The 17,329-nt window shown below is 39.4% G+C and overlaps 2 protein-coding genes across 6 annotated transcripts in view; one reads left to right on the top strand and one right to left on the bottom strand.

The window, feature by feature from the left end:
• The first annotated feature begins 922 nt into the window (after positions 1 to 922).
• yars1 (tyrosyl-tRNA synthetase 1) lies at positions 923 to 13,193 on the top strand. Of its 3 annotated transcripts, XM_022248732.2 has the most exons (14): positions 923 to 1,105; positions 2,512 to 2,611; positions 3,834 to 3,909; positions 4,051 to 4,200; positions 5,263 to 5,438; positions 6,563 to 6,608; positions 6,929 to 7,186; positions 8,180 to 8,318; positions 8,579 to 8,664; positions 8,807 to 8,942; positions 9,050 to 9,147; positions 9,938 to 10,131; positions 10,879 to 11,017; positions 11,334 to 13,193. In XM_022248732.2, the coding sequence occupies exons 3-14, from the start codon at positions 3,850 to 3,852 to the stop codon at positions 11,439 to 11,441; spliced, it is 1,590 nt and encodes a 529-aa protein (XP_022104424.1). In that variant the 5' UTR covers positions 923 to 1,105; positions 2,512 to 2,611; positions 3,834 to 3,849; the 3' UTR covers positions 11,442 to 13,193. The 3 variants fall into 3 exon arrangements, with proteins under 3 accessions (XP_022104424.1, XP_022104423.1, XP_022104426.1); XM_022248731.2 differs by lacking the exon at positions 2,512 to 2,611; XM_022248734.2 differs by lacking the exons at positions 923 to 1,105; positions 2,512 to 2,611 and adding an exon at positions 1,570 to 1,588.
• Positions 12,998 to 17,329, bottom strand: part of LOC110986668 (uncharacterized) — a 20,250-nt gene continuing 15,918 nt past the window's right edge. For 2 of the 3 annotated variants that reach the window (XM_022248725.2, XM_022248724.2), the window contains exons 13-14: positions 17,037 to 17,066; positions 12,998 to 14,798 (exon numbers count right to left, since the gene is read on the bottom strand). In XM_022248725.2, coding sequence (XP_022104417.2) covers positions 14,712 to 14,798; positions 17,037 to 17,066 — 117 coding nt within the window. In that variant the 3' untranslated portion in view covers positions 12,998 to 14,711. The remainder of the gene's footprint in view (positions 14,799 to 17,036; positions 17,067 to 17,329) is intronic. The other variant, XM_022248726.2, reaches the window with a different exon arrangement.

The raw sequence follows: 17,329 nt of genomic DNA, 5'->3' as shown, positions 1-17,329 counted from the left end.
ATAGGTCTTCATTTGGAGATGCCCAGACCGTCACGGTTGGTGTAGGCCTACCTCTGGAAGCCTTTTTCAGACAAAGCCGAAGTTACAACCTTTTCATGCAGCCTTTCCCCCTCTTCCCCTTCTCTCTGAGCACCCTATCAAAGTTATCAAGGTGGAACTAGTTTATACGGAGCTCTGGAAGTGCCATCCAACTTGTTTAAATACCGAGATAATATTGCTTAGTCGACTTATAAAGCGTATTTAGTCGATTTAACGAGATAAATGATGTAGTCAAGTCGACTTCCTAATTTGAGTAAGTCAACTTGCCGAGACATTTCTTGACATCAAGTCTACTTTCGGAATTCCCTATGTCGAATTGGCGATATTATTAATGTAGTTAAATCGACTCGCTTATTTGGTAAGACGAATTGGCGAGATAACTTATGTCATCAAGTCTGCTTTTGGAATTCGCGATGTCAACTTGTCAAGATAATTTATGTTGTGAAGTCTACTTTATAATTGTGGGAAGACGTCTTGGCAAAAAAAAAATATGTAGTCAATCCAACTTCCTAATTCTGGTAGGTTGACTTGAAAAGATAATCTATGTAAGTGAGTCGACTTCCTAATTCTAGTAAGTCGACTTGGTGAGATAATTTATGTTATCAAGTGTACAACATGCAGGCGTGAACTAACTACTCACAAGTGAACGTGATCGACTTGACAGCAAAATTTATTTCGACGAGTCGACATTTACAGTAATCGAATTTAATTCAAACACTTCAGGCCCACAATCGGGGATTGGTTTTGGGAACGAAGTCTGATACAGGAGACGAATTTGAGTATCGGAAAACGGCCCAGGTCTCAGGCACTCCGTAGAAATGGTAGGCCAGCCGACGGCTGTTGTCTGTAATGGCTTTTAGAAATCACACGGTTAAAAATACCAGCCACAGCGACGCCTGATGCAATGTCACAGCAACTCGTACGTGTACGTGTACGTATGTTCCCAGCCGGCTAGGGGGAGAGAACGTGATGAGCTGTGAACACGTGGATGTTCTGCTGTGACGTTAGGCCTACAATAAAATTTCCAGAAATTTTTCTGTTTCTATACTGCACCATAAATCTAATTGTAAGTATAAGACTGTGCTAGGCCTTCTTATTTTCGAGGGAAGTGTAACTCTACTGAGTGGAGCGTTAGTATCGACATTCCTCTTTTTCTAGTGTCCAGGCCGGCCTACTGTATCAGCCTATCCAGTCCAAAATTCGAAAAAGAGGTACATGTAGGCCCAGGCCTAATACTACTAACGCCACCAGTAACGGCGAGTGATTAAACGCTCCACTTATAGAGCCACCCAAGTGAAGTTCTAGTGTTTGTCAACCTGTAGGGCCAGGCCTAGCGTACCAGTTAACCTCCAGAACTGTCACGATGGGGTACGACGTCCGCCCACAGTTCTGGGGGTAATAACCAGTATTAAACCTGCTAACCATGCACATGATGCACATACATGATGTATATATACTTCCTCAACTTAGTTTTGCCTATTGTCAGGGTCGTACACTGGAACGCCAGTGAGCTTTTGTGATGGAAACAAGACGTTCGATGGATTCTTTTGTGAGTCAATGGTCATACATGTATGTCATGTATGTAATCAAATATGCAGTAGGCTTACTGCCAGTAGCTTTTTTCGAGCAGTGAAAATTGGTTATTTCCTCTCGTTGTGCAAAACAAATCTTGATAATTATCTTGCAGTCAGGTTTTCATAAGAATGATGAATATGCGTTGAACTAAAGGCCATCCAGATAGTCTTTACATGTACATGTATGTAGCTTGCAAAAGTTTTCTAAAGCCAGATTCACGAACTTAAAAATCAGGTTCGCTGTGATTTTATTCTGTCACAGCAATACATGTACATTACTTAACCAAAAGTCCAGTTGATATTCGAATAGTGTGGAATTTAGTGGTTTAATAATGTCGATAAAAATCAGTTTATGATCTATCAAGGAACGATACTCCTAATGACGCTGTTGTATGAAATGGCTCAATATCTCTTTTAAAAAAAGCTTTTGCACTTTTGGCTTTATCATGTGTGACATATTTACAAACGTCCATTGGAAATATATATGCGGGGTATATCTTCAGGAAAACCCCAACAAGAAATATTTTCAACGGTTTATGTTGGCAACACACGGTGCAGCGTCTCCATGCGAGACTACAGCATGCACAAGTATCAAACACTGGCTACGGCTCTCCACTGCTGCCTCTTTTGATCAAAATTTGAAGCCCTATCACAGGAGATAGGAGCGAATTATAGCTACCCCTGTCATGCGATGCCCCAATGTATTAAGTAAATTGATACACCGGCAGTGCGGGGTGAACATGCAGCACGTGCATGCTAACACTAAGTAACAGTAACACCCATGATGTAGGCCTAGGGGCGTAGGTCCTTCATGTAAATGCCAGCCTGACCATGCTAACCCAAGGCCGAGTAACGTGGACCCTACAAATCACCCTTTTTTAACATTTCCAAATTGAAGGCGATTTACTTGGACGAGCCAACCCCAGGATTGTGGGGTCCGACGTCTTCCCAGCTCCCAGGAATGAGCGCGGTGGACAGGGGACCCCACAGCTCTGGAGGTAATGCTGGCCTACAGGTACATGTAGCTCCGGGTCCGGCTGTCGGTCACTTCGCCCCATGTCATTTCGGCCCTAACACTTTTGTCCCCTTGCCACATCGCCCCATTGCCATGATTGCCTCCTCCCGCCATGCCTAAAGTATACACCACTTGGCTTTGCCCCATTTCCACTTCACCCCAGCCATGCTGGAATGTGTTTGGAAACTCTGGCACAAACAAGGCTTCATTCTTTAATGGCGTGAATTGACACCACTTGACAATGGATTTTATAATAAAATTGGAATAGGCCTAATGAAAGTACATGTAGGCCTGGGCCTTAGGCCTAGTTGCTCAAACGAAAGGATTAAAGTGGAAGAAAAGACGCTTGATCCACAGAAGACTGTAGGAGAGACTTCGATGAATATTGAAAGAAATGATACTGTTTAAGAACAGATCATACATTTTCTCATCCATTTTAATCATTTTGTTTGCGCAACTAGGCCCACTTTTGTGAATCCATTTCTAAAGTGGCATCTGTTTATGAAACTTTTTCTGTAAATTTTAGGCCATGAGAATAGAAGTTGTATCCACTGCCCGCATGTCTGGATACCACCACACCCCCCAAAAATAATAAATTTCAGTATTTTCAGTCAGATGGTCAACACATACATGTACGGTACATTGCATGTCACGGTATGGAAAAATATGCGGCGTCAGTATACATGTACGTGTTCGGAATTCTTTCTGCCTTTGATATTTGATATTTGCAATGTGATGGCATCGGGACAAAATATCCAACATCCATGACCGTAAAGTCACGAAGTCCCTAATTTATACATGCACTGTTAAAACCAATCACACTTCACAATCATGACAGTAGGTGGTGAAATAAAAAACCTGGCAGTCATACAGTCATGGAAGATAGGGGTTCGTAGAAGTCAGATATGGTTCACACTAACGTTACGATATGGCAACATACACTGTAAGTGACCAGCGTGTAACAGTACATTGTATATGTACATTACATAGCACAAGACTAGAGAAAGCCATGAGATCAGTTCTGTGGTGTAGACCAGTCTGCAAGTATTTCCAGAACTGAACTTTAAGCCACAGCACCTTGACAGCAGACCTTACATGTAATGTACATGTAGTTATGCTATATATATCTAATGCATAAACAGGTACAAATGCACCGGTACATGTATTTAACTATACATTTATTTCAACTGTTTTTCTTTCTGCAGTATCTGAACAGTTGTTATGGCAACCGAAGGAAAAAGTGTGGATGAAAGATTTCACCTGATAACAAGAAATCTTCAGGTACAATTTCCAATAAATTATTCGCTGACTCAGGAGATTAACTTGTAGTTCCAATGAGACACTTGTCATTTATTTTTGATGTGTAGTCTCAATGCCAGTGATCTGATCTTTTGCTTTGTCTATGCTGACAACTCCATGCAGGAGGTTCTAGGAGAAGACAAATTGAAGCAACTCTTGACTGATGGTAAGGATGTCTCTATTTACTGGGGTACAGCAACGACAGGCAGGCCTCATGTCGCTTATTTTGTGCCTATGAGCAAGGTTGCAGATTTTCTGAGAGCAGGATGCAAGGTAAGGGGAACATTCATTGAATTTAGTAAACACTGAGGTTATTTGCTTATTAAATGTGGAGGTTTTCTCAAGGGACTTGTTCAACTCTCACCCCAGAAATGTCTGGCCCCTTATTGAATCTTAGGTTTTTTAACAACCTGCACAAAAATATATTTATCAATTAATTCCATCATCGACCAAAATAACACACCCGGCGCATCCATTTGGTATAGATGTGTGAGCTGCAGCAACCAGCACCTTTAATTATACCGATAACTACTTCTGTTCCTGGCACAAATGATAAGCCTTCGTTACTTTCATTGATAATTCAACATTATAGAATTTATCAGGTGCTGCTGATAAACGCCATTCCATGGATTCCGATTTCAATGACGTGCACTAATCTTAGTGTAAACATTCTTAATCGCAACATTTTCTTTTTTTTATATTCATACGGTACATCTTATTTATGAAGATTACAATTGAGGGACCCAATGATCTGTTGCTTCTGGGGGCCACCAGATACGAAAAACCACAAAAACCTCTCTTTTCATTGTTTGGGAAAAGTGGAAACGTATGCCTGACTTGCAATCCACCGCTTTCAGGCTAGCTAAGCAATGATCAAGTAATTAAAAGGCTTGCTCCTCTACATTTCTCCACGACAGTGACTTTAATCTAAAGTACATGTAATAATATATGAACAAATTGAATGTGTTGTCGTTGCTGCTAGCAAGCGTGAAGTGATGCATTTCTGTACTTTCACTGCATGCCGCACCCTGTTCACAATACCCTCTATCCACTGAACTTTGCAATCATTACCATGACAATGATAAATTTGTTGTATTCTAATTCACCTCAGACCTCAACCGAATACAACTACATTTGCTCACTGTGTGGGTCAGAGCTTAAGACGCATAATATGCAGCAGAAATTTGTTGGACAGAATGTGGCAAATTTTACTGTCAGTGTTGAAGCCTCTTAGGCTCTTATCTAGTTGGAGAAGCTGAGTTCTGAAACAAATACCATCTCTCTTTTCCTCCAGTATCCAAACCTTAACATGTTTGGCTGTTCTTTTCCCAACAGGTAACAATCCTTATTGCTGACCTTCATGCCTATTTGGATAACATGAAAGCCCCTTGGGAACTGCTGAGCCTTCGGACACAGTATTATGAACATATCATCAAAGCGATGCTGACATCTATTGGTGTACCACTGGAAAAGCTAAAATTTGTCCGAGGGACAGACTACCAACTAAGCAGGTAGGAATGTTGTCAGAACATATGCTCGGTTCTGGCTGTATTTTCATGTTTATCAGTGACTTGAATGTTAGACTTCCTCTTATTATGGACATTTTTCCAGTGATGTCACAAATCGTGCAGGACCTATGATGTGTTGTGACGGTAATGAGTGCATAGTGTTGTGATGGTACACTACCTACAGGTATTCAAGATAAACCAGTCAAGCATGCGGCATTCACACGTGTGCTTGCACGTGGTTAAAGCTGCCCATAGGAATTTATGTGATCCCTGTAGCCAAGGCTGTCCACATGTGGTAGTATTATTTGCATTTAGTCACGTGTGGGAAAAAGGTCTATACTGTGTTGAGAAAAATGTTTATATAAGCAGAATAATACTATGAGTTAGACGTGGACTGTCTGTACCTGGGGTAACTTAACCACATGCTGCCGGGTCCTTTTAAAATGCATTGCACACATACAGGCCATTTTCAAGATTTTCAGTTTTCAAAAATCTTTAAAACTTCATCATTTCATTTAATGGACGTTTACACCCATACAAATGACTCTTTGGTGGCTACTCTTAAGCTGACCCGTAACCTTCATTGACTCCTGAGTATTTTAGCCAGGCCTGCCGCCCTGTAAAGAGAGCCCAGAATTTGTGAGGTGTTGTGTAATTTCCTTCATTCCCCGTGAATGCGAGTGGCATCTTTTCAAACGCGGCTGGATTAGCATGCAGTGGTGCTGTGTCGCTCATCAATGGGGCCTTGGAGCACTTTTGTCCGCGGGCTAATCCGACAGATTACCTTAGAAAAATGCAAACTGAAAAAGATAGCAATTCCCAGCAGCAGGTCTTGTGTTCCGAGTACAGTCTTTTGTTACACGGACCAGCTCTTTTGTCCCATTTTGGGCACCCCAGCTCTGCATATAAACCCATGGTGCCCGAAACGGGGTTCCCCGGCAGCAAGTGGTTAAGGCAGATTTTTCCAACCAAACTCAGCCTCAGCCATTGTGACCGTAGATCCTGACTCAGACTCATCAAAACTCAACTTTTTCCTCGGGGGGGATGGGTTTTGACTTCAGTTCTACTTTTGGAGACTTAATGCATTATATTGTTAGTCTGATGTCTGCATGTTTTGTTCTTCAAAGGGAATACACTCTGGATGTGTATAGAATGGCATCAGTTGTAACACAGGTATGGTTATTCTAAACCTTATACCTCTGTGAATGCATGCTCTTTAGAAATACTGGTATTTTTCAGTGTCACTTCAGTAAAACTGTTGAATATTGCACACGGTTCATATACCAGTAGCAGTAAAGAACAAGAGAGCCATTATTTAGTATGAAAACTCTCTAGTTTTATACATGTTAATTTCCATGTTGTTATTTCTCTAAATGTGGTTTTACATGTATATTTCAGTGTTTGCATGCCACTCAAAAACACGTTCTTCTTCAGGACAGCTCAAACCTGAATTATTGGTAGGACTTGTAATATTCCAACCTTTATATTTACAGCATGATGCCAGGAAAGCAGGTGCAGAGGTTGTCAAACAAGTTGAGCATCCACTCTTGAGTGGTCTCCTCTATCCTGGACTACAAGCTCTAGATGAGGAATACCTCAAAGTGGATTGTCAGTTTGGGGGTGTGGATCAACGTAAGATCTTCACCTTTGCTGAGAAGAGTCTGCCAGCATTAGGCTATGCTAAGAGGATCCATCTGATGAATCCAATGGTCCCAGGTCTAACAGGGACCAAGATGAGCTCGTCAGATGAGGTTGGTGGTGGTTAAAGTACATCTGCCTGTATCCCCAATTCCCACCCTGCTTTCTGCGGTTGCCTTGTTAAATGCTTGAAATCTGAATGCAAAGAAATACAAGCTGGAATTTTGTTGCATTGTGTTTCATGGACACCAACATCGGTGCTTGACAGTGCCACAATGTTGATTATTAGCAGCATTCAACTACTTGAGCAATTGGTATAACTAGGGTGTTATTGGGAAGGGAAATTTCAGCACTTCAGTTTCTGGAGGAGCACTGATTGCATCTAGTGACATTATAGAACTGTACAGAGCTTTATCCTTTCCAAGTTGTGAGTTGAAGGGCGCTAAGGGAGAGGGAAGCACAGGTCACATGTTTCGGGGCCATACCATGTCTCCTTTAGTTATACCATTGGCTTGATATCTGCTGCATATTGTTGCATTGTGCAAGGTTTGTACTTCATGAAGTCAACCTAAAGAATTGTTACCTGTGCATTGGAATGTAGCTATCACTGAGAATAGCACTGTTGTAGTCGAGTTACTCTTAAATGGCTTAGCCTTAAACTAGAAAAATACTTGACATACAACAAATAGAGGGTTAGGTTTTGGCAGTCTTATGCCGAACGCAATGTGAAAATAAAGAAAAAAGAATACGATCTACCTGGGATTCTACAGTTCTGTGCACTTTCTTTAATTAATCAAATAAATCAATTGCAATCAGTAATTATTATCAAGAGGATACGAGTCACTGATGGGCCATATCTCCATGGCTTACCCTTAGCTGTATACTACTGCAAAAAGATTCAAATTCGAATGAGAGAAGTGTCGCTGCATGTACATTCTAATATACGTAAGATGTATCTCCCAAGTTCAGTCTATTTCAAAAATAATACTATTAAATTGGTGGTAAAACTTTCATATATTTAAAGATTTTAGACAGTTCATATTGTTGAATAATCTGAGTCTAGAAATCAAAATGAACTTCACACGAAGTTTCATGTGTTGTTACAGGATTCAAAGATAGATTTGCTGGACTCATTGGAATCATTGAGGAAAAAGATCAAAAAGGCATTCTGTGAACCTGGGAACATCACGGCCAATGGTGTACTGGCTTTCGTCAAGCACGTTCTCTTGCCATTGTCTGACGGAGGTAAAAACCTAGGTTTAATTTTATTTATCGGATGAAACCAGCATAGCTTGGAAATTGTTACTTAAAACCACGGCAGTTAACGATAGAATATAATTTATCCGTCATTGTCTTAATTATGCATTTTCCAGTGTAATTTTGATGCCATCTTTTGTGCAAATCTATTCTTTCTTGAGAAGATGAATGATGCTTAACTACTCAATGTACTGAGCACATTGTACATGTACAAAATTGACTTTTCTCTTCAAATGCTTTTGTTTCAGAATTTCTTATTGAGAGAAATGAGAAGTTTGGTGGCAATGTGACCTACCTTGATTATGAAACACTGGAACAAGCATTTGCTAAGGAGGTACATTGTGGCTTTTACGTGTGATTGGTTTTTATTTGTCAAATTATAAGAAGTAACTTACCAATAAAGTTACAGCTGCCCAAATGCTTGGCTAAATGTTTTTGTCATTAACCCCTCATTTATTGTTGGTCTTCTTTGACAGGAAATTCACCCAGGCGATCTGAAAGCTGCTGTTGTCAGAGAACTAAATCATTTAATGGAGCCAATCAGGAAAGCATTTGAGACGCCAGAACTAAAGAAACTCACCAACGCTGCATACCCACCAGCTTCCAAAAAGAGTAAGTTTTGCATTATACCAATCAGATTTTCTTTGTGTGCAGTAATATGCAGATGATATTTTTATGAGAACTCTGCCAATCATTCATACTTCCTGCTGCTATTTCAGAACAAGGAGGAAAGCAAGGCCAAGGAGCCACAGCTGATGATGAGATCATTCCCTCCAGACTTGATCTACGAGTAGGCAAGGTCATATCTGCTGAAATGGTAGGAATTCAGTTATAATTAGAGTATTGATTCTATCATTACATGTATACATGTATTGTTGGCATAAAAATAGATGGTTTTGATATGTGTTCGGTGATAAGTCTTTTTCTAGATTTAAGAACTAAAGTACCAGACAAAAAGTCCTATTGACCACTTACTGTCGGCTTTAATTTGAAGTTGCATGACATAAAACCGGGGGATTTTAAAGAATTTCCGTTTTCAAAATTCTTTCAAAAAATCATAAGTACATTGACTGGACCTTTACGCCCACACGAATGACTGTCTGGTGGCTACTCTAACGTAAAAGACAACATCATGATGCCCGAGTATATCAGCCAGGCCTGCCGTCTGGTAAAAAGAGCCCAGATGGTACAGTGTTACATAAGTTTCTTTTGGTCCCGAAACTGGGACAGTGTACGACTAGCGTCTTTTCAATATAGGCCAGATTAGTGTGCAGCAGTATTGTATCGCTCATTACTGGAGTGCTTTTGTTCCCAGTGGTAATCCGCTCTTGCCGAATGCCACAAACAGTGGTATATTCTTTCAAAACGATGATGTTAGCAATTCCCAGCAGCTTGGTCTTTTGTTCCAAGTACGTTTTTGTTATAAGGCCCAGTTCTTTTGTCCGGTTAAAAAAAAAAGCCTATGTGCCCAAAACCGGGTACCCCGGCAGGAAATGGTTTGGTTCTCTACTTTTGTTATGGTGCCGGTGGATGTCACAGTGAAGGCACTATTATTTCTCTTAGTAAAACCCCACCTTAAACTATGTTATCTTTATCCTTTCCTCTAGCATCCAGATGCTGAAAGCCTCTATGTGGAACAAATTGATGTTGGTGAAGAGAAACCACGCACAGTGATCAGTGGCTTGGCTGGTATGGTACCTCTGGAAGCCATGAGGGATAGAATGGTTGTCATGCTATGTAATCTCAAGCCACAGAAGATGCGAGGCATCGAGTCCCAAGCCATGGTCATGTGTGGATGTCGGTTAGTAATTTCATTCCTTTTTCCTTCTACTTTACACATCCATTATGGCTTTATACCATTTACTCACTGCTGTGACTTTTAACCCCTACAATTTGTAGTCTAGGTTCAAAATTCCAGGTACCAATGATGTGGCATGGGACTGTATTTTCCTTAGTAGTACATCATCACTGACATTTCCGACCTACTCTTAACTAGTGCCTTAAGAATCTTACATTGCGAGTCTCACAGTGCCATTCTTCCTGTGATTTTCACCTAAACTAAGTAGTAGTCATAAATGTAAATTAGATTGAGTTGGATTGGATCACGAATGTAAAATGATCACCGTGAGTATTGCCAGCCATAGAGACAGGATTTTAAAGATGTGAGAATTGCATTTGACAGGCCAGGTTTAACAAAACTGAAAATTGCAACAGCAAGACTGCATTGTAGTTCTTGTAGGGAAAGATGAGCTTGTCAGCACACCAGACACTATTGCAAATGTTGTCCCTTGACAGTTTGTCATGTTTCAATTAACAAATAACACCTAAAAAGTGTAGTTTACATTCCATCCTTGTATATTTCTCAAAACAGTGATGATTAAGGGGAAGGTTAAACCCAGTCATGTAAAGCCACGCTGCTGTAAATACCTACGTATGTAGGACAACTTGCCATTGCACATTGCGTGGGAACTAGTTGGCTCAGTAGCCATGCAGTGAGAACTGTGGAAATATTCGATAGTGCTGTAATAGTGTCCACTTTTGCTTTCAGTGAAGATCCCAAACAGATCGAACCTCTTTGCCCTCCAGAGGGCAGTGTTCCTGGACAGCGTGTATTCATTCAAGGCTATGAATCAGGCAAGCCAGATGATGAACTGAAACCCAAGAAAAAGGTTTTTGAGAAAATACAGGTGAGCCTCTTGGAGAAAATAGCACTGAAATCCCTGCCAAATTATTTGTGGATGAAGATATATCTACATGCTTGATCATAAAAAATATGGCTTAGGTACAAGTTTTCCTTATAAATTGACCAAAGGTTGACAAACAGAAATTCCTGCAATCAATACAAGATATAAGTAACCGAGCATTATAGAGAAGTGGTGAAAAGTAAAGTTCCTGTAGATAAACTTGCATGGAGGGGCAAAGTGCAACAAATGATACATGGCTTAAGCTTCAGAACTTTGCCAAAGTTTTAAGTAACAAAATGAATGTCTTTTTGTCTTTTAGGTCGATCTCAAAACATCATCCGACAATATTGCCCAATGGAAGGATTGTGCTGTCATGACGGACCTAGGGAAAGTCACTTGTTCTTTGCAAGATGCCACTATACGCTAGGATAGATCGTTTAATTTCTTCAAAAATTATTTTGTAAAATTTAATTGTACAGTTGCCTTCAAGAATAATCCTGGTGATGTGGTGAATTAACCACTCGCTGCTGAGGAGCTTGGTTTTGGAGACGTTTACTTTATCTGCACAGACGGGGTGCCTGAAATCGGACCAGGGGAATTGGGCCTTGTAACAAAAGACCGTACTCTGAACAAAAGACCGAGCTACTGGGAATAGCCAACATTTTTTCAGTTGTCAACTGCGGAGGTAATCCATCATTATTTTGAGACAGTATACCACTGTTTGTGGCATTCATTGTGAGCGGGTTATGACCGAGGACAAAAGCACTCCAGCGATGAGTGATACAAAACCGCTGCACACTAGTCAGGCTGCATTTGAAAAGACGTCAGCAGTGCACTGGGCCAGTATCGGGAATAAAAGAAAATTAAGCACCACCGCACAATCTGGGCTCTCTTTACAAGGCGGCAGGCCTGGCTGAAATACTAGGGGGTCAATAGATGTTGTCTGTCAGATTAGAGTAGCCACCAGACAGTCATTCATGTGGGTGTAAGCGTCCAGAAAATGAAGATGTGAATTTTTTCAAGAATTTCGAAAACAAAAAAGTGAAAAATTACCTGGCCCAGCAAAATGGATAATGGGCCTGGTGCAAAGTGGTTAATAATGCTGTCAAATTGTGTAGTGTTGGAATTAAAAAAGAATTCAAGAATTTTGATAACAAAAAAAATGAAAAATTATCTGGCTCAGCAAAATAAACATGGATAAATGGGCCTGGTGTGAAGTAGTTAATAATGCTGTCAAATTGTGTAGTGTTAGAATAAAAAGAGAAAGCGTACTGTAATCTGTTAAAACTTAAGACTGTGCAGGTTTTGAAGAAATCTGAAATTGTCATTTTTGTCGCATTTTAAATGCAGGGTTGTAGGCGTTTCTTGGCAGTTTTGTTCATACAGGCATTAGCAAAGACATCCTTATAATGGAAACATACATTGGCATAGTCCAAAGAAATATTGCATGCAAACATTTTAAACATAGCTTTTAATGTTAAACACTAGTCATGAGCAAATGGTGACAAGAAAATCCTCATTGAAGCTTTTGTTAGCTTGTCATATTGACACCTTCCTTTTAGTACATACCGGTAAGTGGGAAAATTTAATGCTGCAGTGTGGAGTAGACTTCAGCCCCCCTCACCAATCCATTGTGACATTGCTTAGAAAACAAGCATTCATGAAACATTCCAATAGGTTCTCACAGACTCATATTTGTTTCCCCTACCTCCCTCCAAATATTCAGTAAATTGAGCTGAGATAATGTGCTCCAGTGTAATGGCTGTGTAGACATTTCTTCATTTGCTACCTTCCAGGTTTTTTTTTTTCGGTGACCACCATTGGCTAAAAAACACCAAGACTTTTTTAACTGTTCAGTAAGATTTAAATAGTCCTTCTACAAACTTGAAACCTGATAAAAGATATTTGCAGTGAATTTAGAACAGAGCTGATACAACATCGTTTATTTTTATCTCTAATTAAATGTCACACATAACGCAAAAATACTCGCCCATTTTATAACCTGTCATTACTTTATTCAAAACATGGTTGTTACCACACACGTCTTAAAGGAACAAAATGCATGTAAAGTAGTTCCACAACTCAAAGGTTTTATTGGAACTATAGACACCATACATTGTGAATTTCCAGAGTTTATTAGAAGCATAGCTTTTAATAAAACTGAAATGGCATAAAGAAATGTTGGTGCAAATGAGGTACTTCTGCAGAGTGAAAGTCTCTTCAGTTTAAGAGGTTATGTTGCACACAAAGCTGAAGATTACGGAGACCTCACGGCTGGCTGTCACATGTAATGCACAAGCATGGTAGGCCGTGGGGGGGGTGCACTGGCAAGCATTGATCACTTTAATAAGGGAATTGACAACATGTAATATCTTTCAAAACAGCTACCTGTAGGGGCTTAGATGGTAAGGTCTGCTATTGTTGCCAGGCCCTCAGCTGATTTTGAAAGTGTGGTACTATAAGTTGGATTCAATGCAAAACCAACCATCACCATTTTATCCCCATTCATAAATACCTTTTTAGATGATGAAGTACAAAGAAAAGTCACATTTTCTTGATTATGTTCATTAATTTTACCTTGTGCTTTTTTTAAACAACCATCTACACTGTAGTCTAATGGTAAATACCTATGTATAATATAGTTAACTCTTGTTATCAATAAGTTTCAGGTATCAACCAAAATAACCAGAAATTTGTTCTTAGGTGTGGGAAAAACTGAAAAACATGAAAATTCAAGAAAGTGGATTCTCAACAGCAATTCTTAAATTGTTATAACTGTTCTTTACACATGTAATGAGAGTTGACTAAAATCTCCTCACACACAAATTGGTATGCTGAGCAATGTAGCAATGAATGTGAAGTTGATTTTTAGGACCGATAGTGATGGCTCCATTATGCCACTAGCCACTGAACTGTGGCTTGCTGCATAGCAATAAACATACATGTACATACCCCGCCCTATGATAATGGCTCATACTTAATCCAAGATGGGCTGTGAATTTTAAGTCATAACCTGCCCAATCTAATTGCAGCTTTAAATTTGTGTGCATTGTGTGGAACTTGCAACCAAATTCTGATGATGCAATCTGACTAGCCGAGGTTTGACTTTGGTTATGTCAAAGCCTTTTGGGTGATGAGTGAATCAAACATTCATCTAAATTATCTTTACAAAAATCTCACCATGATTACAACTGGAGGAATAAACGTTTATTTCTAACCCCAAACAGATACTTCTTTGGGATATCAATGGACTGCTGTTAGTCTTTGCTACCAAATTCTGAATATGAATATTCACATGAAACAATGAGTCATATTAGTAAACAATTTAAAACCCAGTGATACACACAAAACATGGTAAATGGGTAAAACAACAGTGCTGGTAGACTGTCAGCCAGCTACAATGGACAAGACCTGTTAACACAGGGCTAGCAGTTGGATACAGATTGGACATGACACTTCATTTATTACAGACCAATCCAGGTGCATGATCAGGCTTAGAACTGTAATACATGTACCATATCATTTTTCTCTAAATATAAATACACAACTTTAAAGGAACATGCCAATTTATTCTATAACCACATTTTCATTCAAAATGATTTAATCTGATGTTACATTTTAATATAGTAAATAAAAGTAAAAAGGAACTCTGAACAAATTCTGACAAACTTAGCTTTGTGAATAATCCTGTATCTCTTCATTCTGCATACTGGAGACTTGACAGAAACTTGTCAACATCAAGATTGGATGGGAAGCCCTGAGATTTCTTGCCTTTCTTTGACTGCTAACAGAAAAAAACAACCAATGTAACAATTAGAAACTCACACTGGTGTGGCCAGCAATATTTGAAGCTTTGCCGAAATGTTTCTGTGCTTGTACATATGCACATTAAGTGCCTCTTCTACCGACAATGTTTCATTATCGCCATAATGCCAGAGTTGTAACGAGTCACTAAATTTTGTGATGTGAGTCGAGTCGAGTCATTAGGTACAGAAGTTGAGTCACAGTATGTAGTTGAGTCAAATGTTTAGGTCAAGTCAATTTGAGTCACAAGTATCTGAACACAATACAACAAACTCAAAAGGAAAGTAATTTTCTGGCCCTTTTAGATTCACATCTGGACTACTACATTTGGTGACATCACCTATTACTCTTCATGAAATTAAAAACGATACCATCTACATGTATGTGCACTTTCAGTGTCACAGACCACTGTTTTACAAGCTCAAATAGTTTGATTTGAGGAAAATAACTACATTATACAAATCTGTATCTTAATAGGTCAATGTGATAATGATGAAACCACAAATTGAGAAGTGCCTTAAGTCCAGTTCTGGGTTAGCATTACATACTACAGAAACACAAGGTGGGAGTCCATGACATGATGTACATTTTGTACATGTTTGTTACACCATGGAGGAAGGATGACATGTTGACAGCTGCTCTTTAGACACTGCATTCACGACACGACCCAAACATGATAAAGCAGCACCATTAGACAAATGTTGCAAATATTATTCTTGCAAAATTTCTTTATTAGGACTTGAGTCTTGTGAGCTTTCCCTCATGTCCAGTCTTCTGATGAGGGATTTAGGTCGAGTCATTTTCTCACAGTGACTCATCGAGCCAAGTCATTTACCTGTCAGGACTTGAGTCAAGTCACTAGAAAGTGTGACTTGAGTCAGACCTGAGATGAGTCACTGATTCGACTCATGCATGCAGGAATGTGGTGCAACACCTTCACTTTGACTTAATGCTTGCCATTCAACAAAGGGACAGTTGATAAGCTTCCCAAAACCAAACCCAGAACTCACTTTAAAGTACATGTACATGTACTACAACACCGATAGAAAATGACAAGTCTAAGTGCAAGTAGAGTGCACATCTACATGTATTTCCAATTATACGGTTAAAGTACATGTAGCTCAGAGAGGACCCAGTGTTTCATTTGGAATATTTTGGAAAGCTTAATTAAATCATGAGCTAAAACTGCCAATGTAGATAACACCAACCCAAAAGTCTGCTGGGTTTTGAGTTTTGTACTGAATTAAACTGATCAGTGTAAATACATGTACATGTATATCTCATCTTCAATCAGACATTAATTGAAATGTTACTTGTACATGTATATTTCCTAATGATGAAAATGTTTCTACTCGAGTCTTTTGTTGTCAGAAAAAACATAACTGTGAATGTACATGCATACATACATGTACATATGACCTGCTCTTCGACTTGCTTTGTGAAAGTGCAGAGCCACTTTTGAGTTACAAGCTTTTAAAAGAATCTTGAAATATGGAAATCAAAAGTAACCATTGACATTTATCACGTATACAATGTTCATTTTCATCAGAATGCAGTGCATAAAGCAATGCAAAAAGCTCAGCTTGCTCTTCCTAATGCACACTGAAACAAAAATAATAAAAAAATGGCCCTGTGACACACAATCACGTGGCAGGTCACAACTTCATAGAGAGATGCTGTCTTGAATTAGACTTTTATTCTGAGACAGCAACAAAGACTGGTTGCAAACTGCTTGAAAAGACAGATTATAAAGAAGTGAAGTGGCAAACAGTCTATATTGCTGTCCTTTTTCGATGGATACTAGCACTTCCTTCACTGTATGAAAGCAGAAACATGTACATTGCACTTCCATGGGCTTTGTTGTCTCACCCCCATTGGTGAGTTTAGTTGATTAATTCATTGTGCTGTCAGCAAGAATGGAGAAGGGGAAAGGGCGGGCGAGGTCATGTGTCAGGTTAAGGAATCAGTCTACCATAACCCCATTTTGCATGAAAGTTCATTGGCATATGTAATGATGGCACCCCCACTCACTTAAAATGGTCTAGAGTACCAGTGTGTACATAGACATGTATCTCCGAGGTTATAAGGACTGTTATACACTGTAGGTATAGAAATCAGTGCCTACCATATGTGACTGATTCTCTCTGAACTTTTCGCATTAACTTCCAAAATTTGCCTACATGTACATGTAAGTTTGAAATTGTAATTGTATACTCACATTTTTGGCAGTCTTTGGTTTCTTGGTAATCTGACAATAGGAATATCATATATCACAGTAACTAAAATGACAGAACAATGAAAGCTTTAGCATGTATTGATCAACATTTCTGACTTAAATAATGAATTTAGGGAAACATGGCCATAAACATGACATGGTTGGATAGTGCAGTTGGTTGCAAGCAGCAGGTGTAATGGATCATGGAAGTCTTTGGAGAAATTTGGGAAGTTTTGAAGTACTGTCAACTCTCATTAATATGAGGGCCTTAGGACTTACATGTACTTAATTACCTG

The sequence above is a fragment of the Acanthaster planci genome, linkage group LG15, assembly GCF_054643075.1.
Source record: "Acanthaster planci isolate LZ-2023a linkage group LG15, COTS_SCS, whole genome shotgun sequence".
Lineage (NCBI taxonomy): Eukaryota > Metazoa > Echinodermata > Asteroidea > Valvatida > Acanthasteridae > Acanthaster > Acanthaster planci.
Note: the sequence above shows the minus strand (reverse complement) of the source record. Positions and strands in the feature narration are given on the sequence as shown.